This window comes from Octodon degus, unplaced genomic scaffold, assembly GCF_000260255.1.
Source record: "Octodon degus isolate 3935 unplaced genomic scaffold, OctDeg1.0 scaffold00018, whole genome shotgun sequence".
NCBI classification, from domain to species: Eukaryota; Metazoa; Chordata; class Mammalia; order Rodentia; family Octodontidae; genus Octodon; species Octodon degus.
The window spans coordinates 854,144-881,681 of record NW_004524594.1 but is presented as its reverse complement, the minus strand read 5'-3'; the positions used below and the strand labels follow the sequence as shown (position 1 = coordinate 881,681).

At 56.2% G+C, this 27,538-nt stretch overlaps 3 protein-coding genes across 6 annotated transcripts in view; 1 reads left to right on the top strand and 2 right to left on the bottom strand.

Annotated features, from left to right (window-relative positions):
* Nucleotides 1–3,724: 3,724 nt before the first annotated feature.
* Slc39a13 (solute carrier family 39 member 13) lies at nucleotides 3,725–10,629 on the top strand. Of its 4 annotated transcripts, none has more exons than XM_004626969.2 (10): nucleotides 3,725–3,791; nucleotides 5,055–5,363; nucleotides 7,051–7,164; nucleotides 7,406–7,527; nucleotides 7,885–7,986; nucleotides 8,059–8,148; nucleotides 8,991–9,041; nucleotides 9,129–9,261; nucleotides 9,372–9,471; nucleotides 9,540–10,629. In XM_004626969.2, the coding sequence occupies exons 2-10, from the start codon at nucleotides 5,063–5,065 to the stop codon at nucleotides 9,613–9,615; spliced, it is 1,089 nt and encodes a 362-aa protein (XP_004627026.1). In that variant the 5' UTR covers nucleotides 3,725–3,791; nucleotides 5,055–5,062; the 3' UTR covers nucleotides 9,616–10,629. The 4 variants fall into 4 exon arrangements, with proteins under 4 accessions (XP_004627026.1, XP_023566508.1, XP_023566507.1 ...); XM_023710740.1 differs by having other exon boundaries at nucleotides 9,129–9,257; nucleotides 9,540–9,632; XM_023710739.1 differs by lacking the exon at nucleotides 7,885–7,986.
* Nucleotides 10,630–12,226: 1,597 nt separating this feature from the next.
* Psmc3 (proteasome 26S subunit, ATPase 3) lies at nucleotides 12,227–17,870 on the bottom strand. Its single transcript, XM_004626967.2, has 11 exons — nucleotides 17,601–17,870; nucleotides 17,325–17,408; nucleotides 16,553–16,678; nucleotides 15,389–15,493; nucleotides 15,241–15,303; nucleotides 14,501–14,638; nucleotides 13,914–14,206; nucleotides 13,303–13,399; nucleotides 12,972–13,117; nucleotides 12,496–12,577; nucleotides 12,227–12,376 (listed from the first exon to the last, which is right to left on the bottom strand). Exons 1-11 carry the CDS (start codon nucleotides 17,625–17,627, stop codon nucleotides 12,266–12,268), a joined length of 1,272 nt encoding a protein of 423 aa, XP_004627024.1. The 5' UTR covers nucleotides 17,628–17,870; the 3' UTR covers nucleotides 12,227–12,265.
* A 4,462-nt stretch (nucleotides 17,871–22,332) lies between these two features.
* The window catches only part of Rapsn (receptor associated protein of the synapse), a 6,966-nt gene continuing 1,760 nt past the window's right edge, over nucleotides 22,333–27,538 (bottom strand). Inside the window, exons 3-8 of the mRNA XM_004626965.3 lie at nucleotides 25,779–25,937; nucleotides 25,328–25,426; nucleotides 25,138–25,260; nucleotides 24,084–24,137; nucleotides 23,155–23,354; nucleotides 22,333–22,496 (exon numbers count right to left, since the gene is read on the bottom strand). Coding sequence (XP_004627022.1) covers nucleotides 22,424–22,496; nucleotides 23,155–23,354; nucleotides 24,084–24,137; nucleotides 25,138–25,260; nucleotides 25,328–25,426; nucleotides 25,779–25,937 — 708 coding nt within the window. The 3' untranslated portion in view covers nucleotides 22,333–22,423. The remainder of the gene's footprint in view (nucleotides 22,497–23,154; nucleotides 23,355–24,083; nucleotides 24,138–25,137; nucleotides 25,261–25,327; nucleotides 25,427–25,778; nucleotides 25,938–27,538) is intronic.

Here is a 27,538-nt window from a genome sequence, read left to right as displayed (position 1 = left end):
TTGAACTCAGGACCTTGTGCTTGCCAGGGAACTACTTATTCCACTGAGCCATCTCCCTGGCCCTGACTGATCTTTTTGAGACTGAGTCTCCTATATGGTTCAGGCTTGCCTTCAACTCACTTTGTAGTCCAGGTTGGCCTTGAACTTGCAGAAATTCTCCTGCCTCACCCTCCTGAGTGCTGGGATTACAAGCGTGCGCCACCACACCAGGCTGGGCAATCTAGAGAGGGCTAGGGATATAGAAAAGGCCAACTCAAATAGAATACTGTCTAGTCATATATAGAGATGTGAGGAAACTACTTTTTAAAAAGTTGAGCATGATGATTTATGTCTCTGGGGCCAGGGATATGACTCAGGAGAATAAGCGCTTCCCTGGCAAGTGCAAGGGCCTGAGTTCAATACCCGGTTCTGAAAAAAAAAAAAAAATGCGGATTTATGTCTCTGATCTCAGGTACCTGGGGGAAGCTGAGGCAGGAAGACTGAACATTCAAGGGCAGCTTGCACAACTCAGTAAAACTGTTTCAAAGTAACATAAAAAGGAGGGGGCTGGGGAGATAGCTCAGTAGAATAAGCGCTTGCCTGGCAAACACAAGGGCCTGAGTTCAATCTCCGGTTCCGAAAAAAAAAAAAAAAAGGATTGGTTCAGTGGTAGAACATTTGCGCAGTCCTAGATTCCACCCCCAGTGACACACACACACACACACACACACACACACACACCCCATAACACTCAGGTTCCCCCAAGCAGGAGTCAAGGAGATGAGATGAAGGGGTGACCGGTGAGGAAATATGTAAACCTAGAAATTACATAAAAGCCGGGTGTGGTGGCACATCTGTCACCCCAGCACTCAGGAGGGTGAGGCAGAAAGATCGCCAAGAACAAGCCAACGCTTGTTCTTTCCAGAACCCCAGACTGGAAGAGGGAGAGCCGAGCAGATGTCATGGACAGGGTCAAGGGCCCCAACTGGGAGCCCTCAGGCTGGGCAGGTCATGAAGGCTCCAGGGAGCAGGAGGCCTGGCAAACAGGCTGGATTTCAGCTGTGTGTGGTGACGCATACTTGTAATCCCACCACTGCGGCTGGCTGAGGCAGGAGAATCCCAAATTCAAGTCAGGCCTAGATAATTTTTTTGGGGGGGAGGCTGGCTCAGGCTGCCTTAAAGGTGGGTCTGATAAGGCATGGGGAGCTGAGTATCAAACCTCAGTCCCCTGTGCCTCGCTGGATTTGCCCCAGCAGGCGCTTAAACAACTGAGTTAACACGCAAGCCCCCTGGCCTGGATAATTTAGTGATTCAGCAAGAACTTGTCTCAAAATAAAAAATGAAAAAAGGCTGGGGATGTAGCTCAGTGTGAAGGCCCTGGATGCAATCCCAGTGCCACCCAAAATAATAAAGTGAAAAAGAAAGAAAAACTCCTGCTCATACGTGGCCAGCAAAGAGAAGACACGGCCCACCCTTTGTCTTCCACGTCTCCATTTTTTTTATTTCTTTAGTGTGGTTTTCACACCCACATACCTGCACGCTCGGAGAATAGTAACATCAAGCCCTGCCGTACCCAGCTCCCCACTGCCAGGCATAGCTCATCCATCCCATCCTCACAGCAGTCCAACACAGGGATCTGAGCCGTGCGAAGGGAAGTAATTTGCCCCCGGAAGTCCAGCACCAGAATCTTTTTGTCTTAACTACCAAGCCACACCAGAGAAAGAAGCACAGACAGACACAGAGGTAGAGAGTGATTTTATAGCTATAGAAAGAGTTTGTGTGCACATTCATATAACTACATGATTGACTGTCAAAGTAATTAACGTCTTCAACTCCTTCAATATTTATCATTGGTGTTGGGAGCCTACAAACTCTTTTCTAGTTTTTTCTTTTTTCTAGTTTCTTAAAATTATAAAAAGTTGAGACTGGGCATGGAAGTGCACTCCTGTAATCCCAGCACTTGGGAGGCTGAAACAGGAGAATCACTACCAGTATGATCTACATAGTGAGACCCTGTAGACCCTGTCCTAAATACAGAAGAAAAAAAAAAGTTCTGTATCTGAAGGAAAAAAAAAAAAGTTGAGTGTAGTGCCATGTGCCTATAGTCCTGGCTACCCAAGAGGCTGAGACAGGAGGACTGCTTGGGCCCAGGAGCTGAGACCAACCTGGCAACAGAATCCGTAAGGAACTGCTGTAAAGTGCAGTCAGCCACTGTGCTGCTGAGCGCCAGCTTCTTCCTCCTGACTGTTTTGGTGGCTCCCTCTGGCTGCCTCTCCCTTCGCAGTCCTAGCCTCTAGTGACCGCCCTCCCTACTTCTACAGTGCTTTCACACCAAGTCAGCGTTTTAAACAGCCCCTGTGTGCCTGGTCAGCCTGCTCTGGCTTGTTCCACCCCCACACCCTAGATGATTTTTGGTTTGTTTGTTTGGAGACAAGGTTTCCCTCTGTAGCCCAGGCTGCCCTTGAATTCGCAGCAACCTTCCTGCCTCAGCCTCCTGAGCTAAAATGCTGGGAGCTAAATGCGCACCACCAGAACCACCAGGAGATGTTAGTTTGATGGTAGAAATGCCAGACCCAGGGGAAAGGGCAGTGAGCAAGCGGGCATTACAGCCAGGCCTGGCCCATCGCTTGCCACAGGCAGGAATGCTGACCGTATTATTGTGAAATCATTTGCCTATTGTGAAGTGCTTTGCATATGAGGGCCTAATGTGTTTGTGGGACTGCACCGCAGAGGTGCTGCGCCGGCGACCACTTGGCTCGGGACGCTGCAGAGCTGTGCGCCTGGTGTTGGAGGGAGCTGGGCCTGAGGTAGGAGGGCGCCTGCTCAGGGGCGCAAAAGTGTCCTCCCCGGTGGGCACAGCCCCATCAGGTCACGGCCCTACTGCGCCAAGCACCTGCGCGCCCTTTCGGAGCTCCCCCAGGCTGGCCTGGCCTGAGAGCCAGGTGATGTCGCGGGGTCTGGGTGCGAATTTGGACTCCGCCGTCAGTACCACGCATGCACATAATCTAAGGAGAGCGAGAGGACTAGGCGAGATTCCCGCAAGCCGCGTGGGTGGCACGTGATAGGCGTTCACGAAGGCTCGGCTGCCATGGTAACACCTAGACGCGCCCTCACTGGTATGCGAGCAGAGGTGTGGGATTCCGAGGCACAGGGCCGAGCTGCCTGGTGTTGGACCCCAAAGGGTTACAAGTTCTGGAGACAGTGGCCTGAGGTTCCAAGTGAAAAACCAAAGCATAAAAATAATTCGATGAGTAAGAATAAAATTCCCTCTTCTGCGGCTCCCGGGCCAGGCCCCTCCCTGCGGCAGGCACTTCCCCTTTCCCCGCGCGAGGAACATCGCGGCCGGCGCCGCGGCTGGAGCCCTCCTGGCGGCCCAGTGCGCCCCCGTGCGGCTGCGTGCGGAACTGCGTGCCGTCGGAGACGAGCGCCAGACCCGCGAGCACCGCCGCGCCGTCGCTCGCGGTCTCCCGCGGACGGGCACCCAAGCCGGGCACCGCGGGGCTGAGCTCAGCGCCCGCGGAGCTCCCACTTCCGCTCATCTCCCCCGCCCACACACGAGCGGAAGTGCGCCTTTCGCGCGGGTCCCCCGTAGTGCCGAGGCGGAAGTGCACTCCGCCGCGGCTCCGGGTGCCCCTGTAGGGTGCGGCGCGTCGGTTCCGGGCAGCCCCGACTGACGTGGCCGCGCTCCGGGGCGGCTCCGAGCCGGGCCGGGGGCGGTGGGGCAGGCGGGGCAGAGGCGGGCGGGGCGGGGCGCGGCTCCGCAGCTGGATGGCCCGGCCCGCCCGGAGCTCCGCCGCTGCCGCTGCCGCACGGTGAGTGACGCCCGGCCTCGGGACCCTGGCCCGGCGAGTCCCGGCCTGAGCCCCGCGCCTCGCAGAGTCCGGGTCCGACTTGCTGCTCCGGGCGCCTTCTGTCCCCGCGAGCTGCCGTCCTCCTCCGCCCCCCCACCCGTCTGGCTCCCTCAATTCTCCTCCTTCCCGCTGTCCCCTTTCGTTCCCTCCCCTGGCAACCCCCTCTCTTTGCGCTCTGTTCCTCTCCCCCGCTTGCGGCCCCTCGCCTCCCTGCTGGCCCACTTGGTACCCGGCCCGGCCCGGCCGGTGCAGCCCTGGTGCGCAGCCCGGCCCACGGGGTCTCCGGAGCTGAGGCCGCAGATCCCAGCCCGGGGCATCTTTCCCAGACCCCAGGGGCGGCGGTGTCCTCTCCCTGCCACTTCCTCAGCAAAAAAAAAAAAAAAAAAAAAAAGGAGGAAACTGAGGCTGCCCAAGGTCACAGCACCACAGGACAGGGCCACACATCACTTAAATCACACGCCCGAGTTTCCACACTGAACTTCTCCTTGGCTGATTCACGCACATTCTGTCCTGGGATCCGCGGGCAGGGCACATCCCTACTGGGGAGGGGGCCTGTGCCTCCTCCATGCCATCCACCTGCCTTTCCACCTCTCATCTGCCTGGCTCTGAGGGAGGCAGTACCCAGACCTGCCCCTCGGCACAAGGACTCTGAGGCTCAGGGACTCTAGGAATTGCCTGCCAACAGCTCAAAGCTCACATCTGTGAGGCATCTGCAGACCGCAAGATCCTCTAGTCGCAGCCTCACTTCCTGGTGCCCCCAGGGACACACGGCTGTTTCCCAGGAAGAGGTTTGATGGTCCTGGCTAGCTTCACCGCTTGGTTCTCCTTGCCCTTGGTGTTGCCCTGTCAGCTTAGACCATGCTGCCCTCAATGTCGAGGGTCCTCAGCAGGGCACAGCCAGGAACCAAACCTCTTCTGGCAGCCTGAGCAGCCCTCTGGGCCAGGCCTGCCGGTGGCTGGAGGGAGCCAGCGCCTCACCCAGTCATTAGGGAAAGTTTAGCCTCAGGCAGACGCCGCGCGCCAGCCTACACGGTCTGTCGGAGCTAGCTCAGAAGGAAAAAATGCGTAGTGCTTGGGAGAGAGCGAATGGAGGAGCTGTGCCCCAGCTGGGCGCCCAGCAGGTGGGTGGGCGCCCTGGCCTTTGGGGCTGGTGGGGATGCCTCGTGACCTGAGCAGATGTGCAGGCAAGGCTGGCTGCCCACCTAAGTGGCCTCTGTTTTTCAGCACGTGGCATGCCTGGATGTCCCTTCCCTGGCTGTGGCATGGCCAGCCAAAGGCTGCTCTTCCTCACCACGCTTGCCCTGCAGCTGCTGGGAAGGGCGGAAGGCACCCAGCCAGCTCTCCAGAACTGGGGGTCCGCAGCAGCCTGTCGCCTGGACAGCAAGGACAGCGAGTCCTGGGGGGCCTTGCTGAGCAGCGACAGGCTGGACACCTGGGTCTGCTCCCTCCTCGGCTCCCTCATCGTGGGGCTCACGGGTGTATTCCCGCTGCTTGTCATTCCCTTGGAGATGGGAACCATGCTACGCTCAGAAGGTGGGTTACGACAGGGACACTGAGGGGTGGCCAGTGGGATGGGAGACCCTGGTGTCATGGTCCAGGTCAGTGTGTCTGAGATGGGGACAAGTCACCTTGTTCCTGTGAGCACAGCCGTTTGTCTGGGTCAGCAAACACTCACCCCACTTTTCTTTTTCTTTGTATCAGGGACTGAACCCAGGGCCTTTGTACTGAGCTACATCCCAACCTCGTTGTTTGCCCCTATTGTTAAGGTAGCGGCTCACTGTGTAGCCCAGCCTGGCCTCAAACTCTCAGCAGTTCCCATGCCCAGCCTCCTGAGTGCCAGCACACCTGGCTTCGTCAGACTTGTTATGAGCAGGGGCTGCAGGCAGCCTGGCCACCATACTGGCTCTGCCATTCAGCAGCTAAGTAGCACAGGGCAGGTACTCACCTTCATGCTGCGTCAGCCTCCCAGCCTTAGAAATGGGGACAACAGGGGTGAGGATGTGGCTCGGTGGCCGTAAAGTGCTTGCCTGGCAAATGCAAGGCCCTAGGTTTGATCCCAGCATCCCTGCAATAGGCATTGGGTTCCATCCCAGCACCCCTCAAAGAAGGCATAATAATACCTGTCTCATGGCTATTTGTGGGAAGATGGAGTGAGCAGGTACACACGCAGCCCTATCTGAGTGCCGGATGCTGCTCCTCTCTGACTGGGCTGGGTGCCAAGGTTCAAAGCCTTCCCTCCTGGCAGGCCCACCCCAGGACGGAGGCCCAGGAGCTGGAGCATGGCATGCGTGGGTGCTTTTCCTTGCTTGCACATCACGTGTGCAGACAAGTGTTGTGGACAAGGATGAGGAAGATTGCACAGGAGAGGCTAAGCTGCAGGAGCCCGTCCTCCCAACCTGAGGGACCTGGAGGCAGGACCAGGCCTGGGGCTTTGTTAGGAACAGCTCTCTAAGGCAGATGGTCCCAAGCTCCTGTGTGGTGCAGGGTCAGCGTGGGGACTGCTGGCTGTGTATCACAAGGGATATGCAGAGTGATGCACAGCGTGGAAGTGGCAGCTTCCCCTGGGACCCCAACGCCCGCCATACCCAATGGCCTCAGCCTCAGTTCTATGAGATCAAGGGGTTGAACCTGTCACTCATAGAGCACCCTCCAATTTGCATGCTGTCCAGGTTGCAAATGCCTCCATATCCCTGCCACTTTTCTGTGACAGTGGCTCAGAAGAAATTTCCATTTAATAAGCACTCGATAATGTCATTTACTTTTCACAAGAGGCCAGGGAGATGGCTCAGTAGAATAAGCGCTTCCCTGGCAAGCACAAGGGTCTGAGTTTAATCCCCGGTTCCGTCAAAAACAACAATAAAAGTACAGTGATTTAATTCTCACAAGATCCAGTGTACTGACAGGGAAACTGAGTCTCAGTTGTCTGCAGCTCACCGGCTGGTGGGTTTGGGAGCTGGGACCTGTGAGGCCCAGAAGCCCCCTCTCCTTATCAGGCTGGGGTAGGGGCCACAGCAGGGGCCCCCAGACTGCAAGGAGTTCCTGCAGATCCCACAGCCCTTTCTGGCCAGTGGGGCCGGGCCTGGAAGAGCTGCAGCCAGCCAGACGCCACCTTCGGGAAGGGTGAGCTGCTGGAGCCAGTAGAAAGTCCAATGAGCCAGGTGGGCAGAGGCACCTCCAGTACCCAGGCCTCAGTCCTCCAACCCATATCCCTGTCGTGCAGCTGGGGCCCAGCGCCTGAAGCAGCTGCTCAGCTTCGCCTTGGGGGGCCTGCTAGGCAACGTGTTCCTGCACTTGCTGCCGGAGGCCTGGGGCTACACTTGCAGCGCCAGACCTGGTGAGTGCAGCCCTAGCTCTGCCGGTGGCAGGAGTGGGTGGGTGCTGGTGCTCATGGCTGGTCTGCACCTTGGGATGGGAAGGATTTGGGGAGAAGAATCTGGCAAGGAACTTGCCAGGAAGGGTCATGCTCCTCCACCCAGTTCTCTGGCCCATGTGGCAGTCCTGAGCCACCAGCCTGTTCCTGCCCAGGCCCTTGGGAGGGACATGGGCACGGCACAGCACATAGTGCTCCCTTGCAGGAGGTGAGGGCCAAAGCCTGCAGCAGCAGCAGCAGCTGGGGCTCTGGGTCATTGCCGGCCTCCTGACCTTCCTGGCGCTGGAGAAGCTGTTCCTGGACAGCAAGGAGGAGGAGTCCAGGCAGGTAAGCCCCAAATCCCAGCAGCGCTTGGCTATGCCAGTCCATGTTCTGGCTGACAGCCAGGCTTGGAGGCTCAAGTTCTGAGTTAAGCCCCCCCAAAAGAGGGGTCTCCTGGCCTCTTGCCCAGGAGCAGTTGGGGAGGGACCCACTGCTTTGAGAGGACTGGGGTGGGGTGGCAGCGTTGCTGGCAGTGAAGGTTGCAGCAGCACAGACCAAAGGCTACTGAGTTGGGGGCACCAGCTCAGTGGGTAGCACAGGTCCAGCCCTGGCAGAGGCCATTCCTTTTGTCAGGCTGGGACTCCCTGGTACACCCCAGCCAGCTGAGAGCATCTGTCTCTTTTCTCCTTCTCCTGGCCCTAGGCGTCCAGCAAAGACTCCACTGCTGCCATGCTCAATGGTGGCCACCGTCTCACCCTGGTGGCAGCCCAACCTGGCCTGAATGCCGCAGTCCGGAACCTCAAAGTGAGTGGCCTGCCCAGCGCCTCCTCCTGCAGAGCGATCCACCCAGCTCAGCCCTGCTCTCTCCCCTCCCAGGTCAGTGGCTATCTCAACCTGCTGGCCAACACTGTAGACAACTTCACCCACGGGCTGGCTGTGGCTGCCAGCTTCCTTGTGAGCAAGAAGGTGAGTCCACGCTGGGCAGCGGCCTTGGGCCTATGCAGTGTGCACCTTGCACCTGTATTAACCAGCTGGTTTTACCCCCCAAGCCTGCTACAGTCTCAGTTGCTCTCCTGGACACTGCCGTAGCCGCCACCTCATCTCCCCACACTGCCCCACTCCAGTCCTGGGGATTGAACCTGGGGCATTTGCACTGAGCTTTTTTTTTTTTTTTTTCGGAACTGGGGATTGAACTCAGATCCTTGCGTTTGCCAGTCAAGCACTTATCCTACTGAGCCATCTCCCCAGCCCCTGCACTGAGCTTTGTCTTCAGCTCCTGTTATTTATTTTGAGGCAGGGTTTTGCTAAATTACTAAATTGCCTAGATGGGGCTTGGAACTTGATCCTCCTGCTGCAGCCTCGCAGAGTGCTAGGATTATACCTGGATCACCTGCATGCACCTTTTGTCACAAGCCACACTGCTGTCCCCTCTGGAGAGCCTCTCTCAAGCTACCAAGCTTGGGGGTGCTGCTCCTAGATGCATCTCCACTGCCCCTGCCCTCCGTCCGGTGGCCCCACGGGCCCCACGGCATGCCCTCTGCTTCACAGGCTCTTCTCCCTGTAAGCACACAAGCTTGTCCTCTGGTCCTCAACTTCTGCGAGCCCTCTGCCACTGCTCTCCCAGCCCCTCTAGGCTGCCAGCTGCATGAGAGGTGGCCCCTTGTCCCTTTTGGTCCCTGCTGTCATCCAGTAGTCAGCAGAGGCCAGCAGGAGGCAACTTGGGGCAGCAAAAATGCTTGTTGAGCACAGGCAGGTGGGCAGGGTGCAGCCCCTGGCACTACCCTGGACTCAGGAGCCCCTTCCCGTAGATGGGGCTCCTGACCACCGTGGCCATCGTCCTGCACGAGATCCCACATGAGGTGAGTGCACTGCTGGCCTCGGGCGGGGATGGGGTTGGAGACCTGGGCCTACCAAGGCCTCGAGGTGAACATGTGGCCTACCCCTAGGTGGGTGACTTTGCCATCCTGCTCCGGGCTGGCTTCGACCGCTGGAGCGCCGCCAAGCTGCAGCTGTCCACAGCGCTGGGGGGCCTGCTGGGCGCCTGCTTCGCCATCTGTACGCAGTCCCCCAAGGGCGTAGGTACGGGCGAGGGTGGTGCTGTCAGAGGGTGAGGGTGGCAGTCTCCCCCAGGGCAGGGTCAGGACCTTGTGCCCTGGGCTTGCAGCCAGTTGGGGTCTCCTCCTGTGCAGAGGAGACGGTGGCCTGGGTCCTGCCCTTCACCTCCGGTGGCTTCCTCTACATTGCCCTGGTGAACGTGCTACCTGACCTCTTGGAGGAAGATGACCTGTGGTGAGTGACCTGCGGGGACGCCCATGGGACCCGTCCCAGCCAGGTCCTGAGCTACCCCTTTCTCTCAGGCTGTCCCTGCAGCAGGTGCTTCTGCTCGGCGCCGGCGTCCTGGTAATGGTGCTGCTCTCTGTCTACATTGAGTGACCTGCCCGCCGCTGCCCACTCCGCGCAGCAGTAAGATTTGGACTGGCCAGTGAGCTTGCGTGTGCCTGCGAGCGTGTGCGTGTACGCATGTGCAAACTGTGGCTGCGGTGCAAGACCAACACTGTGATGCTGCCTGCGCTCCCTGCTGCTGGTTTTCTCGTGCCTGCCCGGGGAGCAGTGAGAAGTGGTAGCGCTGGTCCCTACAGAACCCAGAACCCAAGAGAGTGGATGGCTTGAGCCTAGGGGACCCGAGATGAGCAGCCTTCTGCAGTGTATCCCTCTAGCCACACCCTGCCCGGGCAGCCCACGACAGAGGCTGAGGCAGGCGCTTTCCCCCAGGTCCACCTTCCCAGCCCACCTTGCGCCAGCTCTCCAGCCAAAGAAAAGGGCAGGCTGGTGCCCAAGTTCCTGCCCCCTTGCCAGCGCCGACAGCACCATGGCTCTTGCCACCTGGAGCTGCCACATAGGCACGCAGGCCCCTCCCGCCAGCTCAGGGAGGCGCTCCCGTGGGCACAGGGCCTGCAGATGGCTGGGTGGGACCGCCCCTGCCGTCAGCACTCAGGAATGTGCTCCTGTGCTCTGAAGCCATAATCCCAGCGCTTCCAGCGGCTGCTGCCGAGTGGGTCTGGGAGGCCCTAGGGTGCTCGGCTGTGGGCCACGTGCATCTGTTAATACCTGTCTTGTGGACAGCATAGAATAAAGATGCGTAGACCAAAACCCGCAGCCAGGTCCGTCTTGCGGTGCCTGTATTAGCGACCATGGATAAGAAGCTTGGCGACAGGCACCCTAAAGGATCCCCATGAGCAAGGGTTTTCTTTTTTGGTCTTTTTGGAGCCAGGATCTCCCTTTGCAGTTCAGGCTGGCCTTGAACTCAGTGATCCTCCTACCCCAGCCTCCTGAATGCTGGGATTACAGCCCTGTTTACTGATGAACCTGAAAAGCCAGAGCTTTTCAGGCCGGAAAGCTGAAAAGGTATCAGGGTGTCAGGCTGGATCTTGCTCAAAGCTTTTTCAGCCAAAAAAAAACAAAAAAACAAAAACCCTGAGACGGTAATGGGGGCTGATGGGGAAACAGGAGATGCTCAAGCCAAGAAACAAGGGGGAACGCTGAAGGGCAAAGACCCAAAACCTGGCCTTACAAATCACCAGGCCAAGGGCCAGAGCTCTTGGCCCCAGCCCCCATCCTCATTTAATCAAGGAAAGACATCCCACCAAAGTACTCTGCACATCTGACCTCAAAGGGATGAGTGCACTAGAGCAGCAGGCACCAGGGGGCGCTGCTTCCCCACAGTGCCCTGGGAACGTTGGAGGCCCAAGGCAGGCCTGACTCCAAGCCACCTGGCCAGCCTGTGCAAGCAGGAAACCAGACCAGCTCCTCAGCCAACCACTTGAAGGGGCAATGTCTGCACTGCCTGGGTGTGGCTGGCCCAGCAAGACTACCCTAGAAGCCCCTCAACCCTGGCCTGGAGTCCCAAGCAGCCCCACCTCCCCAAACCAGTGCTCCAGGCTGCCAGGCACGGAGGGAGGGGCTGTCTCATAGATCTGAGAGACCATGAAGAGTGCCAAGTGTCTGCAGGGTCACCAAGGTGTCCCAGACAGGCTATCAAGCTGAGCCAGGACCTTGGGGGAGCAGAAGGCAGAGTTGCGAAGCCAACCTCCCAGAGGTCAGTGGCTGAAGTTCTTGATGTTCTTTTGCGGAACTGGGGATTGAACTCAAGCTCTTGCGCTTGCCAACGAAGCACTTATTCCACTGAGCCATCTCCCCGGCCCCTCTTGATGTTCTGAAGGGCCATTCAGGGGCGACTAAAGCAGATGGAGACATAGTGCTGCAGGCAACAGGCCCCTGGGGCAACCCAATGCCACTGCCACCAGGGCGGCTAGGGAGAGAACTGCTTGGAGCTAGGAGGGTGTCAGCCTGGATCTTGCTCAAGGCTCTTTTTCAGCCAAAAAACCCTAGACGGTAATGTGGGCAGATGGGGAAACAGGAGGTCCTCAAGCCAGGAAACAAGGGAGACACTGAAGGACAAAGACCCAAAACCTGGCTTTACAAGTCACCAAGCCAAGGGCCAGAGCTCACAGATGGACAAAGAAGCTACAGTACAGTAATAAAGCACTTGGGAGGCAGAGGCTGCAGAGGATGGTTACAAGTTTGACAGCCTGGGTTACAGAGCAAGTTCAGGCCCAGTCTGAACTGCATAGTGAGATCTGTGTCAAAGAGACCAAGAAAAAGGAAAGTACAATAGCAAGCATATACCCATAATCCCATCTACTCAGCAGGCTAAGACAGGAGGACTGCAATACCAAGGACAGCCTGGGCAACATAGCAAGACTCTCAAAATAAAAAGGGTTGGGGATGTTGCTCAGTGATTCCTGAGGAAAACCCTGATACCTTCTCCAGCCCTTCCCTCTAAGCTGCAGGACCAATGAGCCTTGCACAGCTTTGAGGGGGCAGTGGGTGGGGCGAGGGCTGAGGCAGGACTTGGGGTAAGGGAGGCCCGCAGGCCCCAGGCAGCAGCTGCAGCAACAACTGGTGTGGGGCCCTTGCTGGCTGGGGACAGAAGGGCCTGCGTTCTGTCCCCGATCTTCCCTGGTGCCCAGGAAGGAGACAGGTGGCAGACAGGGCCATTTATTGAGAGGCAGTCAGCAGTGGCCTAGGCATAGTACTGCAGGTTGGCTTTCTTCTTGGCCTGCACCTCCAGGATGCCCTCCATGTAGTCCTCGTGGGTCAGCTCTGTGGCGCCCCTGCGCAGGGCGATCATGCCCTGCAGCCAGACAGACAGGTCTGGGGGCCCGCCCTGCACCCCAAGCCCAGGCCCCTGCCCCCACACCAGACAGCATGTCCTGTCCAGCTGGAGCCACCACCCAAGGCCCTGCCACTCACCGCCTCCACACACACGGCCTTGCACTGGGCCCCATTGAAGTCATCGGTGCAGCGGGCCAGCTCCTCGTAGTTCACATCCGGGCTAGAGAGAGGACACAGCACGGGCTGTAACTTGGGGAGGGGAAGGGAGCCCTCTGCAGCCCCCACACTGCCCAGCCAGGTGCCTCATCCACAGCCTGGCTAGCTAATAGCGGGGCAGACCAGGCTACTGCAGTGCCCAGAACTCCAGGGACTGACCGGGCCTGCAGCTAGGGAGGAGGGTAAGGGATGACGTGAAGGATGGCTGCTGTCCTCAGGACCCTGCTGTCCTCCTGTGCCCAGCACTGTGCCACTGCTGTTCCATACAATCCTCCCCACAACCCCAGGAGGTTTGCCATCTGCTGAACCCTCTGACCCCAGGTCTCAACTCTGGGCTGGACCCCACTGCAGTCCTGCTGGCTGGGGAGACCTGCTCCACTGGCTGAGGGTCCACTCACCTGACGTTCATCTTCCGAGAGTGGATCTGCATGATCCGGGCCCGGGCCTCCTCATTGGGCATCGGGAACTCAATCTTTCGATCTAGGCGGCCTGAGCGGAGCAAGGCAGGGTCCAGGATATCCACCCTGTTGGTGGCTGCAATCACCTGAAGGAGGAGAGAAGCAGAGATTTAAACACATGAGCGAGACATCCACCCACACAGACATGGCCATGAGAGGCAGGAAGCCACCTAAGAGGTGGGGGCCGCTCAGGAAGGGCGAGCTCCAAGTCCAGCTTCCACACTTGCTCACTGGTGACCCGAGGTGGCTCTGCCACGCCCAGGACACTCACCTTGACTTGGGTGTTGGGCTGGAAGCCATCCAGCTGGTTCAGAAGCTCTAGCATGGTCCTCTGCACTTCGCGGTCCCCGGCCTTCTCACTGTCAAAGCTGCAGGGCACAGGAGTTCAGACACTATGAGGCTATGGCCTCCACCACGAGCCAGGCAGGGAGGCATCCTGGAGGTGCCCAAGCTGGGCTCAGGCACAGCGACTGCCACACAGGTTGGCAAACCAACAGAAGCAGCACTCAGAGCCTGGAGGCTCACGGGAACAGGTACCCAGCCAGGATCTGTGCTCAGCATACTGCTCCAGGCCAAGTGGCAGCACAGCCGCGCAGGGCTACAGCCCAGCCCAGACTTGTCCTCAGAGGAGAAGTGGCCCAAGACCAGGAGAATAGGGGCTGGGGTTTAGATCAAGGCCAAGAGCACAGGGTGACCAGTTTCTGTACTAAGAGGAACAAGCCAGCAAGTGTGAGGAGAACAGGTGCTGGAGAGCAGGAGGAGAAGGAGGAGTTTAGGACCCAGCCGCAAAGCAGCCCTTGCCTGGAAGGAGGGCACAGGATAGAAAGGAGGTGAAGGCCGGGAGTCTCCAGGCCAGCCCTAGGTGTCCCCAGCACCACTTACCGCTTGGTGCCAATGGCATCCAGCTCGTCAATGAAGATAATGGACGGTGCTTTCTCCTTGGCCAGTGCGAAGGCATCCCGGACCAGCTTGGCCCCGTCCCCGATAAACATCTGTACCAGCTGGGGCCCGGCCAGCTTCAGGAAGGTGGCCTTGGTCTGCGCCGCACAGGCTCGGGCCAGCAGTGTCTTCCCAGTCCCCGGTGGCCCATACATCAGCACCCCCTTTGGAGGCTGGATCCCCAAGTTCTCAAACTTCTCCTTGTGGTTCATCGGCAAGACGATGGCCTCCACCAGCTGCCAGGGAGAGGACCTGGGTGAGGGGAGCGAAGCCCTGAGGAGGGCTCCTACCGCCACAGCCCACCTGCCATTCAGAGACACGGGCGGTTGACCCTGCACACACCCAGTGCTGACTACTGCCTCTCTGGGACCAGAAGGCAGAGGCAGAAGAGCACAGGAACCCAAGTCAGACCTGGTGCCAGCCCCAACACTCTACAGCCTTGCTGAATCATCTGTCACCTGAGCCCCTACCCTGCCACGCCATCAGGAGGCTGCCAGGCACAGGACGCGGCTGAGAACCAGGAAGCATACCTCCTGAATCTGCTTGTCCAGGCCGCCAATGTCACTGTACTGCTCTGTAGGCCTCTCATCCACCTCCATGGCCTTCACGCGCGAGTCATACTCTGTAGGCAGGGTCTCCAGGATCAGGTAGGAATCTTTGTTCACACCCTGGACACACAACACAGAGCCTTCAGCTCTGTCACAGCTCAGGCTCTACCTCATGAGCTGCTAGGGCGCCCACAGCATGAAAGCAAAACACAGAATCAGCGATACAAAAATCAAGGGCATCTCAATAAAATTATGGAAAAAAAAATCAAGATCAACACAGCACCTGCCTGCAAGCGCAAGGTCCTGAGTTCAATTCCCTGTACCTCCTTCCAAAAAGAATCAAGAGTCAAGAGCACCAGCACTTTGGGAAGCTGAGGCAGGAGGATTATTGCAAATTTGAGACCAGCTTGGGCTACAAAGTGAGCCCAAGACAGCCCAAACTGCATAGCAAAACCATGTCTCAAAAAGAGTAAGAAGAAAAATCAAGAGCAAGCAGGCTGTCAGCAGTGGTGGTGCAGGCCTGGGATCTGGCCCAGGAAGCTGAAACTGGAGGTTCTCAAGTTCAAAGCCAGCTTTAGCCACCTAGAGAGACCCTGTCTCAAAACTCAAAAACTAACAACCAGCAAGCAGATTCTCAGGGCTGCACTGCCAAGATTTAGAAGGAGGGGGAGCATGGGGCAAGGGTAGGACCCAGGCCCTGCCTCAGCTCAGGCACCACTCACCACCAGGTCTCCCGGCTTCAGCTTTTCAGCGTCCACCAACCCGATCACAGGCAGGAAGTACGTCTGTGGGGAAAATGGGCAGTCTGGGTCACTGTCCTCAGGGCCTTCTCCCCCACCCCCCGCCCGAGCTCCCCGGTAGCCGCCTTGCCTGGCGCGTGGAGGTTTTGATCACTGCACACTTGCCCTTCCTCTGGGAGTCCAAGTCAATATTGGCACCATCTTCCTCTTGGTCATTGGGGTCAACGTCCAGCAGCTGAGAAGGGAAAGCACTCAGCCCCTCGAACTTCCCAGGCCAAGAGAATCACCGACACTGACACCAACAGGGTTGGCTCTACTTTATTCCCTGAACCTAGCCAAGGTGTGATCGATAAATCACAGTGATGCTAAGATCTCTGTGCAGGCTGAGCATGGGGATTCACACCTGGGATCCCAGCACTCAGGAGACTGAGGCAGGAGGCTCTAGAAGGTTAGTCTCGGCTACACAGCAAGTTCAAGATCAGCCTGGACTACACAATGAAACTATGCTTTAAAGAAACAAAAACCGCAAGCTGGTGAGATGGCTCAGTGGTCTAAAGCACCTACTTAGAACAAGCTTAGCAGGGGCTGGTGAAATGGCTCAGTGGTCTAAAGCACCTGCTTAGAACAAGCTGTAACAAAGCACAGGGACCGAGGTTCAATCCCCCAGCACCACGTCAGCCAGCCCCGCCCCCTGGTGGGCTGAGCTGGCCCCCCACACACAAATAAAATTAAAAAAAAAAACAAACCAAGCTTAGCAAAGCACAGGGACCGCGGTTCCATCCCCCAGCACCACATGCCAGCCAGCCCCACCCCCTGCCCGCCCCCTGGTGGGCTGAGCTGGCCACACACACACACACACACACACACACACAAATAAAATTTTTTTTAAAGAAAAGAAACAACCAGGAAGATAGCTTGGCTGTCTAAGTGCCTGCCAGGCAAGCACAAGGACCTGGGTTCGATCCCCAGTACCACATGCCGTGCCAGCAAATGAAACCAGACACAGGAAAATCACAAGTCTTGAGCTGCGTAACAAGACCCTGTACCAAATTTTTTTTTTTTTTAAATTTCAGAAAAGCTCTCTGTTTAAATGCTGCCTCTCTGCATAGAGCTCACCCACCCCAGAAACCCCTCCGTGGGACTTGAGTGTGGGGGGGGCAGGGGGTTGAGGGACCTAAAAGGCAGAGATGTAGCAAGCAGTTGGCCTCAGGATTTCCACCCCCCTATTCCTAGTAGACCCATCCCAGGCTGTCTCTAAGCCCAGAGCCCCTCCTCCCTCCACATACAAACACACCTCAATGACGTTGGAGACAAGATATGGCAGCGTCTTGTTCACTTTGATTTTCTCACTGTTCTCTTTGATCTTGTCTTTCATGGCTTGAAGTTCATGGGTGACTCGCAACACCTCACTTTTCATTATCTAAGATGAGGGTGGTGAAAGCCAGTGATTAGCCCTGGCTCAGCTAAGGTAGGGTTCTGTCATAAGTGGGGGTCCAGGCTGCCCAGGGATCCCTCCTGCACCTGTCTACCCAGATCTAAGGCTTTCAGAAGACAAAGCCTGCCTGTGCCCACATCCAGCAGAAAACCAGAGGCCGGAGAGATAGCTCAGTAGAGTGATAGGGTCTTACTAACCAGTCCAGGCTGACCTTGAACTCACTGTGTAGCCCAGGTTAGCCTTGAACTCCGACCCTTCCACCTCAGTCTCCCTATCTCTGGGATTAGAGGCTGCACCACTGAGCCCAACAGTTTTGAAACCTCCTGGTGAAGCAGGCATCTCAGGTGGGTATAGGTTCGGGGTTCTGCCTCTTAGCAAAAGCTGGGGGCCTAATCCATAGAAAAAGAAAAAACTTGTGCCTAGGTTTGCTCATCTGTAAAATGGACATTTGCAGGAGGGAGAGCTCTTGACTGGAATAAACACCTGGCTGGCAAGGGCAGTCTGACACTCCTGATCTCAGACCTGGTCGGTCCCCCACCACCTCGTCGCTTTTCCTGTCTCTACTCCTGGCCCACAAGGGGGCCGCGGGCCCCAGGGAAAGAAGCCGAGAGGAGCTGCGAGCTGCGCCCACCTTGATCTCGCTGTCCAGCAGCCGTGTGCGCTGGATGATCTCCTCTGTGGACATCTTGAGCACCTCCTCCCCGATTCCATCTTGCTGTTAGAGAAAAAAATGTTTTCTGCATTTACTTTGACCCGGGACAGGCACCCCGCATTTCACAAGCCCATCCGTGGACTCCATTTCCCTACCCCGAACCCACGATGAAGAAGTCAAGACCCCTGCCTTCTTCCGAGGGTTCCGGATCCCGCCAGCCCCAGCGCGGAGAGCCCCCAGCCCTCCCGCACCCACCTCGGCTTCATCCCACACCGTCGCCATCTTCTCCTGCCGAGTCACCAGACTCGCGAGTCCGGCAGCAGATTCCTTCTCTGAGGGAAAACGCCGAGGACGGTACTGAGCAGGACTCGAGGCTGGAAATTACTGTCGTCTCACACGAGGCCTTTTCTTGACCAGTGACGAACGTTTCCCGCAAATCCTGAATCCTGACGAAATTAATTCTCTACTCGCCGGCCACGCGAATCTGCTTCTCCAACTCCACAACCCAAACGCCAGCCGCCAGACCCACCCCCGTGGCTCCTATAACGTTCCCGCCCCCGTTCTTTTTGTGATGGGCGTGAGGATTTGGACTGCTATTGGCCAGAACGTGCGGAGGAGGCGGGGCCTTATTGTTAAACCGGAAAGAGCGGGAGAAAGACGGGAGCCGCCAGGCCCCTTGGGAAATGGAGTTTTCTGACCCAGAACTGCAAGAACCATGCGAAAGATTTCTCTCAGAATTCGCTGAAAATCGGAGGATCTGCATAATGGCAATGCCTTCTAAACTGTAAATGACATCTGTAGTCGGGAACAAAAAGGAAAAAAAATGAACATGTGACCTGAAGTCGCACTTTTAAGCACAAGCTAACCATCCAGGGGTAAAAGAGAAAAAACACCCCAACCTGGTGTTTTTTTGTTTTTGTTTTTGTTTTTCTGGCAGAACCCGGGATTGAATGTTTTTGTATTTTGAGACAGGGTATCGCTTTGTAGTTCAGGGTGGTTTTGAACTCACGATGTAGCACAGCCTGGCCTTGAACTTGCGGTGATCTCGCCTCAGCCTTTTCCAGCGCTGAGAACACAGGTGTGCACCACAGAGCCCAGCCCACTAAGGCTACCTGTTAAAAGTGTTTGGAGAGGGGCTGGAGAAATGGCTCAGTGGTCTAAAGCACCTACTTGGGACAAGCTTGGCAAAGCATAGGGACCGCGGTTTGATCCCCTAGCATAACATGCCGGCCAGCCGCGCCCCCTGGTGGGCTGAGCTGGCCACACACCCACAAGTAAATGTTTCATTTTAATTTGTGTGTGTGTGTGTGTGTGTGTGTGTGTGTGTGTGTGTGTGTGGCCAGCTCAGCCCACGAGGGGGCGGGGCTAGCCGGCTTGTGGTGCTGGGGGATTGAACCGCGGTCCCTGTGTTTGCTAAATTTGTTCTAAGTAGGCGCTTTAGACCACTGAGCCATCTCACCAGCCCAATAAATGTTTAAAAAAAAAAAAAAAAAAAAAAAAAAGTGTTTGGAGAAAGCAGGAGCGGTGCTTTCACAGAGGGTGAAGGGGACATCATAATGCCACAGCCCAGGCAAGGTACTGAGCAGGGCTTTGTCCACATGGGCCTCCCCCAAGTGAAGCTGCAGTGCCCCATTTCATGTGGGCAGACAGGCCAAGGGATAAGCTTTTTTTTTTTTTTTTGGCCTTGTTGAGACGGGGTCTCACTATGCAGTTCAGGCTGGCCTTGAGCTCACTTTGTAGCCCAGGCCGGTCCTGAGGTTGCAATGATGATCCCCCTGCTTCTGCCGCCATCCCCCACCCCCATGCTGGGATTACAGGCACGTGTCACCACGCCCAGCTGCAGAAGGCACTCTCTGAAGAACCCAGCCAACGAAGAGGGCCAGTCCTGTAGCTCCTGCCTGTGGTCCTGAGGGGTGCAGCCTTCTGCGGCCAGCAGATGAGGGCGACCATCCTGGATGCTGCTCAACTAGTGCCTGCTCCTGCTGCTCCTGCGGGGGCCCTTGCGCCTGTGCTGAAGCTGAAGCTTGGGTGCTTCCTAAGGTGAAAAAATGTGGGTGGCCCTGCTCAGTAGATGGGGACCTGGGGCCCAGGGAGATGACACAACTTGCTGTCCCCTTTCCACGGTGCCCACACACCGGTGTGGACCAGCTCTGGACTGGCCCCGCCCCTAGGTCACGCAGTCCCCACTCATCCCTCAGCTCGTGGGCTCCTGCACCTGCCAAGGGCCGTGTTCCTCCTCCTGCCCTGCCCAGGGCACAGAGGATAGTGACGGCAAGGAGAGGCACCCATCTCGCTGTCGCTGCACCAGCTCCATCTGCCCCAGGAACTGCTAGAAAGTAGTCAGAGGGGAGCCGGGAAGATGGTTGGGGCCGGAGAGATGGCTCGGTGGAATAAATGCTTCCCTGGCAAGCGCAAGGGCCTGAGTTCAATCCCCAGTACCACCAAAAAAAAAAAAAAAAAAGAAAGAAAGAAGACTAGAAAGTAGTCAGAGGGAGGTGACTGACCATGGGATGGCTTTGGAAGCTGACTCGCCCAGCCTCACACCAGGAAGCTTCTGGAAGAGGACTGCTGCTGGGGTGTGTGAGTGTGTGTGTGTGCGTGCATGCACGCGCGTGTTGGGCATTCAAGTAAGGGACACAAATCCCTCCCTTCCTACCAGGCATAGTGGGGCACTCCTGTGATCCCAGCACTCTGGGAGGCTGAGGCAGGAGGATCAAGGTGAGTTCCAAGCCAGCCTGGGCTGCATAGCAAACGCCTGTCTCAAAAACAAACAAAACAGTGGCACCTGAAGTGGCAAGGGAGGGGATGGGCACAGCCAAGGCAGGGGGCGTTGTCCCGGTAGAAAGCTGCTGGCAGCTGGCACATGCTTGGCACAGGAAGGTTACTGCAAACTTGAAGCCAGCCTGAGCTATGTAGAAAGAACCTGTCTAAAAAAAAAAAAAAAAAACAAAAAAAAAACCCAAAAGAACCTGTCTCAAAAATAAATAAATAAATAAATAAATAAAAGAAGGGGACCGGGGAGATAGCTCAGTAGAATAAGTGCTTCCTTGGCCTGAGTTCAATCCTCAGTACCACCAAAAAAAAAAAAAAGGAAAAAATGGAAACAAAGCTTTTTGTAAATGAGGAAAAGAAGAGTTGAAGGGAGGGGAGGGGCCCAAGATAAAAGAAGATCAAGATAGATCACATAAAAGTACAAACTCCCTATGATGAATGTGATCGTGATGTGTATCTAAATTGTATTAGTTTAAAAAGAGAAAGGGCCCTGGGCCAGAGGGAACACGTGGACTCAAGAGTGGTGCCAACTGGAATCTACCTCGTGCCAGAGTCTCAGCAGCCTGGTCCACCATCCAACAGATGAGACTGGGCAGGAGCCCCACGAGTGAACATCAGAGAAGGGAGTTAGGAGAGGGGTTATAGAGGAAAGCAGGGTCAGCCCCAAATGCAACTCAGTGATGACCAGGGATAACTATTTACTAGTATTTCTATGATTTCTTGTAACTCTGTAACTTCCCCAATATTTGTTAATTTTGTTAACCTTTGTTTTTCCTGTATTTAAAATAGTAAAGATTGTTCAAAACATAAAAAAATAAAATAAAATTTAAAAAAAATAAAAATAAAAAGAGAAAGGGGGGCCGGGGAGATGGCTCAGTAGGATAAGCGCTTGATGGGCAAACGCCAGGATCTGAGTTCAATCCCTGGTTCCGCAAAAAAATAAATAAATAAATAAATAAATAAATAAGAAGCCAACCTCTGACCGTGACACCAGCAGTGGCAGGAACCAGGTACACAGGGGCTGCACTTTGCCAATTCATGATTTGCATCTGAATGGAGCAGAAAGACCTTAGGCTGGCTGATAACAGTAAGTCGGGCATGATCTCTAATGCTTTTATTATTTATTTGATTTTTTTTTTTTTTTTCGAGACAGGATCTCCCTAAGTAGCTCAGGCTGGCCTCTAACTCTTGGTGATCCTCCTGCCTCGGCCTCCCCAGTGCTGAGATCATGGGTGTGCACCATCATGACTGGAGCTTTTCTTTGAAGTGGGGATTGAACCTGGGGCCTTCCCACTGAGCTACATCTCCAACCACCCCAGTGTTTATGAGACAAGGTTTCCCTGTATTTCCCAGGGTCGCCTCAAACTTGGGATCCTCCTGACTCAGCCTCCCAGAGTGCTGGGACTAAAAGGCGAGCACCACCATGTTCAAGCTTCCAAACATCTGAAGCACTGTCTGAGCAATTAGCATTATGTTCCCACTGTTACAGATAAGGAAGAGGAGGCTGTGCATGGCAAAGTGACTCACTCAAGGTCACGCAGGAGAGTGGCAGAGCAGGGACTTGCACCCAGCCTGAAGCTGAGCCATGTGGCTCGCAGAAAAGCGATCAGAGCTGGGCGCAAGGGACGGCAGCACTGCTAGGGCCTGGGCTCATGTTGAGGGTCAGCACTTTCTGGGAAAGCGTGTATTATTCTCTTCTAAACTGTAGCTGGCTGCACGCAGAACCCTGTCTGCTCACAAGATGACACACCTCTGAGCTGTCCAGCACAGTACGCTCAGCCTGCAGGGTGGACCCCCAGCTGCCACTGTCTCGGTCACCAGGACGTCCTGGCAGGGCAGTGGATGCCTTGGGGTCCCCAGACAGGACAGCTGTGGCTGGCGAGGCATGTGGAACCCTAACCTCATAGCCTCACACATGGCAGGGAGAGCAAGGACCCAGGAACCAGGTACCAACAGTTTATTTATTCTTTCCTTTATTTTTTATTTATTTATTTTTTAAAGACAGGGTCTCATGCAGCTCAGGCTGGCCGTGAGCTCACTGCGTAGCCCAGGCTAGTCTCAAACTTGCAATGATCCTCCTGCCTCAGCCTCCCAAGGGCTGGGATTACAGGCGTGCGCCACCATGCCCAGCTGCTTTATTTTTGTATAAAGAGCAAAGTACAAAGAGGTAGGGCAGGCCCTTCGAGCAGCAGAGGCAGCCAGGCCCTGGAGATCTTGGGGCTGTCCAGGGTAAACAGAGCTTGGGTCCGCGTGCAGGTGGAGAGAGGGCGAGGAGGGAGCAAGTGGAGTTCGGGTCAAGGCCGTGGTCACACGAAGCCGGGCTTCATGGATGCACGGCGGCAGTTGGGGCAGCCCCGGGCCATGTTCCTCTGCAGGCACCTGAGGGGGCAGAGGGCGCTGTGGTTGCCTAGGCGGAGCACCCAGGCCTGGCCTCACTGCTCCCCTCCCCACAGGCTGCCCTGATGGCCCCAGATGACTGTGTTCCTTGGGGAAATGATGAGAGAATGCCCCGAGAGGGCTGCGACAGGGACTCAGGGGCCAGCAAACAGGAAGTTCTTAGAACACAGCTGGACCTGGGCATGAGGGCACACAGCAGTGACTCGGTGCTCTTGGAAGCTGAGGCTGGAGGAACGCAAGTTTAAGCCCAGCCTGGGCACTTTAGTGACTTAGAGATAACCTGTCTCAAAGGGTTTTTTAGGGGCTGGGGAGATAGCTCAGTAGAATAAGCACTAGCCTGGCAAGCGCAAAGGCCTGAGTTCAATCCCCTGTACTGAAAAAAAAAAAAAAAAAAAAAAAGTATTTTTTAAAAAGGGGCTGGGGCTGAAACTTGGTGCAAAGGCCCCAGGTTCAATCTCCTACCAAAAATAAAACCTCTCTGAATTCTTTGGGGTGATGACAGACAGGATATCACCCACCATGGTTGGGAGGACTCTGAGTGGATGAATGGGAAATTCGTGGGGCAGCCTGGGCCCTGGGCAGCATCGGGCCAGTGCATGCTGTCCCTGTCCCTGGGGTGGCTTGGCCCAGTGGTCCTCACCTGAGGTGGAAGAGGTGTGCGCAGGGCAGCGCCTGCAACCTGCCGTTCTGCTCGCCAATGGCCTCGCCACACAGCCCACAGTACAGCTCCGTCTCCTCCACACAGGCGTGGAAGCGCACAACGTGGGCACGCACCTCGCGCTGCAGCCCCTTGCTGCGGCAGATGTCTTCGGCCAGCCGGTGCAGCCGCAGCTGGCTCAGCTGGAGGGGACAGGAGAAGGGGACGGTGTGGAGAGGGCCAAGCCTGCCCTGCCTGCCCACTGGTGGCCGAGGGCCACGCCTAGCCTCTCTGGGTTCCCGCAGCAGAATGGGGTGGAGATAAGACAGGTTTCTGCCCGTGCTCGGAGGACTTGAGGGCCCTCCACCCGCGGCTGGCCTCCGTCACTGCCACTGTGCCTTTCTCTTCTGTCTCCACCCACATTTCTAGCCACCTGATCCTGGGAACCAGAGTGAGTCTACACAGGCCAAAGGCGAGCGCAGTGGGCACGAAGCTGGCTGTGCCCTGCCACAGCGCCTGCAGTTTCTGGAAGACCCAGACCGCTGAGCCTGGCCCTGCCTCTTCAGGGCTGGGCATGGTGATGCAGTGAATGTGGAAATGCCGCATGCACTGTGGCTGTGGAGGGACCCAAGTGTGACCTGGGGGCCAGACCAGGCAGCGGCTGAGGGACCTTGGTGACTCTGAGCTTCATTGGCCTCCTCTGTAACAGGAGCCACAGTGCCCACCCCCAGGGAGACCGGAGAAGTGACACCCATGAAGCTGTCCTTCTGGGTCTCGAGACCACCATCAAGTTTTGTGACGCTCAGAGACTCTGAGGAACCCCTTCCCCTGAGCAGTGACATCTCTGCCCTGCCCCAGGGTCAGGAAGGGCTCAGTCATGCAGGCCCAGGGCTCCTAGAACCCCTGTTCCAGGAAACAGAATCAGGTCTGACCTTGTTCCCCACCTCCTCAGCCAGGTCCTGGGCTCTCTCAATGGCGTCTAGAGCCTGCAAGATGAGCAGAGGCCGGGGCTCAGGTGTAGGGCCTGACAGAGGCTAACAGCAGACTGGAGAGGGGACAGGAAAGGGTCACTGCCCTGTGTGTGGCAGTAGCCGGGAGTGAAGGTTAGAGTTGCAGGAGCCACAGCCACAGGCTGTGTGTGTTCAGAACTCAGAACGGACAGGATGCCAGATATGGTGGTGCACACCTGTAATCCCAGCGCTGGAGAGTCTGAGGTAGGAGGATCATTGCAAGTTTGGGACCAACCTCTGCTACAAAGTGAGCTCAAGGCCACCCTGAACTACATAGTGAGACCCTGTCTCAAAAAGGTACAAAAGAAAGGGGTCGGGGAGATGGCTCAGTGGAATAAGCGTTTCCCTGGCAAGTGCAAGTGCCTGAGTTCAATCCCCGGTTCCGCCAAAAAAAAAAAAAAAAGTGTGAAAGAATGAAAGAAATGGAAGAGTTAAACAGGGACTGGGGGAATAGCTTGGCTGCCTAAACACCTGTCTGGAAAGCACAAGGACCTGGGTTCGATTCCTAGCACCGAATGCCATGCCAGCCCCGGAACCCTGGGCACACCATACCAGCCACGGAAACTGGGCATGGGGGGCACATGCCTGCAATTCCAGTGTTGGTGAGGCTGAGACAGGAGAATCACTAAGTCCAAGCTGCACAGTGAGACCCTGTACCAAATAAATAAATAATTAAAAGATTCTTTTAAAAGAAAAATCAAAGGAACGGGCAGGACGTGCCTGTCCCACATACTGCTGGGAGACAGTGCGAGTGAGCTTCCTGGGTTCGAGTCCCAGTGAGGGCTCTTCATTCGCCATGGGTTCCTGGGCCAGGCATGGCCTGCTCCAAGCTGGGAAGCTATCTCAGACTGTCCTGGCTTCACAGGATCAGGGCACTGACTTTGGACAAGGGGTGCAGCAAGCCCAGTTTGGCAGGACTGATGGCCCGAGCAGGCAGTGGCGGGCAACATCAAGGCCCGGGTGGGGGTGCCCTCACCTTGTCCAGTGCCTTCCTGGCCACCCAGCACTTCGCCACACCGAGCAGCACCTGCACCTGCCCCAGGCGGTTCCCGATCTCAGTCATGATGCTCATGGCGGAGTCGTACCTTGGGACAGCTGTCTGCACATGGAGGTGGTGGCATCAGACCGGGCCAGAGCGGAGTCCCCTCCTGCCCTAGGGATCTCACCTCCAGGTCCCCACGGCTCCGGTGGATGTCAGCGAAGCAGAGCAGGCAGAGCGCCTGCAGTGGCCGGTCCCCATGCTGCAGAGCGATCTTCATAGACTCCTGTGAGGGATGGGACAGCCCTGGAGTCACACGTCCTCAGAGCCCTGTACTAGTGGTGTTCCCAGGCTTTATGCCCAGAACACCCAGCAGCAGGGCTGCAGTCATGGATGATAGCAGATGTCTAGGCTCAGAGAAAAGCGCTCCACCCAAGGTACCAGCAAGCAAGTGGCATGGCTGGGATTTGAACCTGAGACTGGCTCCCTTCCTGCCTGACTTCCGGGTGTTTGCAGAGGGGGCAGGGCCCCAGGAGAGACCCTCCCTGAGCATGAGCCCAAACCTCCTGTGGGAAGGGGCAGCCCTGGTTCCCGCCCCCACTCTCCGCTACTGCTCCAGTGCTTTCCCGTGGCCCCACCTCACAACACTCCATGGCGCTGCCCAGGTGGCCCAGCAGGCGGTAGGCCACGGCCATGTGGTACTGGCTCATGGCCCGGTACTTGAGGCTCCAGCCTTTGCCATAGTCATTGACGAGCTCTGCCGCCTTGCAGGGGAAGAACAGGGCTTTCTCGTAGTCCTACAGGAACACAGTGGAGGGTGTGCTGAGTGTGGGAGCTGTCCCCGCGAGGGCTCCAGGTGGTGCAGGGGCAGCCTCGGCCAGCACTGAGCTGGATCCCAAGAGCTTAAGCTCTTGCATCTCACACATGTACAAAACATACTTCTGCAAAGAATGAATGAGAAGGTGAGGAAGCACCCCACGGCACATGCCTGCAATGTTGCCTCTGGGTGGCTGATGCAAGAGGGTCTCTGTGATGTCAAACCAACTGAGGAACACAGTAGGTATAAGTCCAGCCTGGACTACACAGGGAAACCCTGTCCCCAGAAGCAAAACAGAGGAAAGGAAAGGAGAAGAGAAAAGGGAAGGAAGGATGGAGGGCATCATAGGCGTCCAGCCCCAGGGGGCACCACACAAGGTGGGGATGTCATTGTTCCCCGTGGGCACAGGGACAGCAGCTCGAGAGACATCAGAACAGATGAGTGAGGCAGTGAAATTTTCTCTGTGGCAGCCGCAAAAGGTCTGTTCTCCCGGCCCTCAGCCCATCCTGGCCCTGCTCTGCTGCCCACCCAAGCCCCCTGCCCCATGCCCCAGCTCTGTCACTGTGTTCTCTTTTCCCCCAAAACTCCCCTAGGACAGCATATAGACATGCTCTGGCATCTCTCAACTTATTTAAAAATGAAACTCAGCCAGGTATGGGGGTGCACAACTGTGATCCCAATGTTTCCGGAGGCAGAGCGGGAGGATTCCAAGTTTGAGTCCTCCCTGAGCAACTTAAGAAAGGCTGGAGATGTAGCTAAGTAGTAGAACCCTTGCCTAGCAGGCACAAGGCCCTGGCTTGATCCCTAGCAAAGAGGAGGAAGAGCAGGAGGAGGAGGATTGAAGGAACTGCAGTTGATTAAATGGAAGAAAAGAGACCAGATGTCGCAGCAATACTCTGAGAGAAGGCGGGACAAGCGACCAGCAGGGGTCACAATGCCCCCTCTCTCTGAAAAGCAGCAATTAAAGAAAAGGGGGATTGTTCTGCCTTTCCTTGAGAACCATATTCCAGATTACCAAATGATGCCAGCTAATAAACGAGGAGGAAGGAATCCAGGAACTTGGAAACCAGTATTCATGAGTTGAGGCTAGGGATAGCTCAGTGGCATACGCCTTGCAAAGGGCAAGGTCCGGAGTTCAATCCCCAGGACCAAAAAAAAAAAAAAAAAAAAAAAAGGCATTCATGAGTTGGAAAGACTGATTCAGGCAGGAACATCAGGGTCACAGGGTGCCAAAGTGCCAACCCTCAGGTCATCGGTCCTCAAAGGACGATGGGGACCCTTAACCTGGAGGGCTCAGGCTGTCACTCCTCAAGCTCCCTGATGTGCATACGAGGCACAGCAGCACTGTATAGTAAAAATGTAAATTCTTTCCAAAATGACCTGATAGAGAGCCATTCTGCCTTCCTGTCCACAAGGGATGAAGGAGATGGGAAGAAATTAATGATTCCCTGAGGATACAATGCACATAGGAGATGGCATCCTACACGTCGGTTCTCTGCTTGCTTTTTTTTTTTTTTTTTTTTTAATTTTTTTTATGTGTGTGTGTGTGTGTGTGGCCAGCTCAGCCCACCAGGGGGCGGG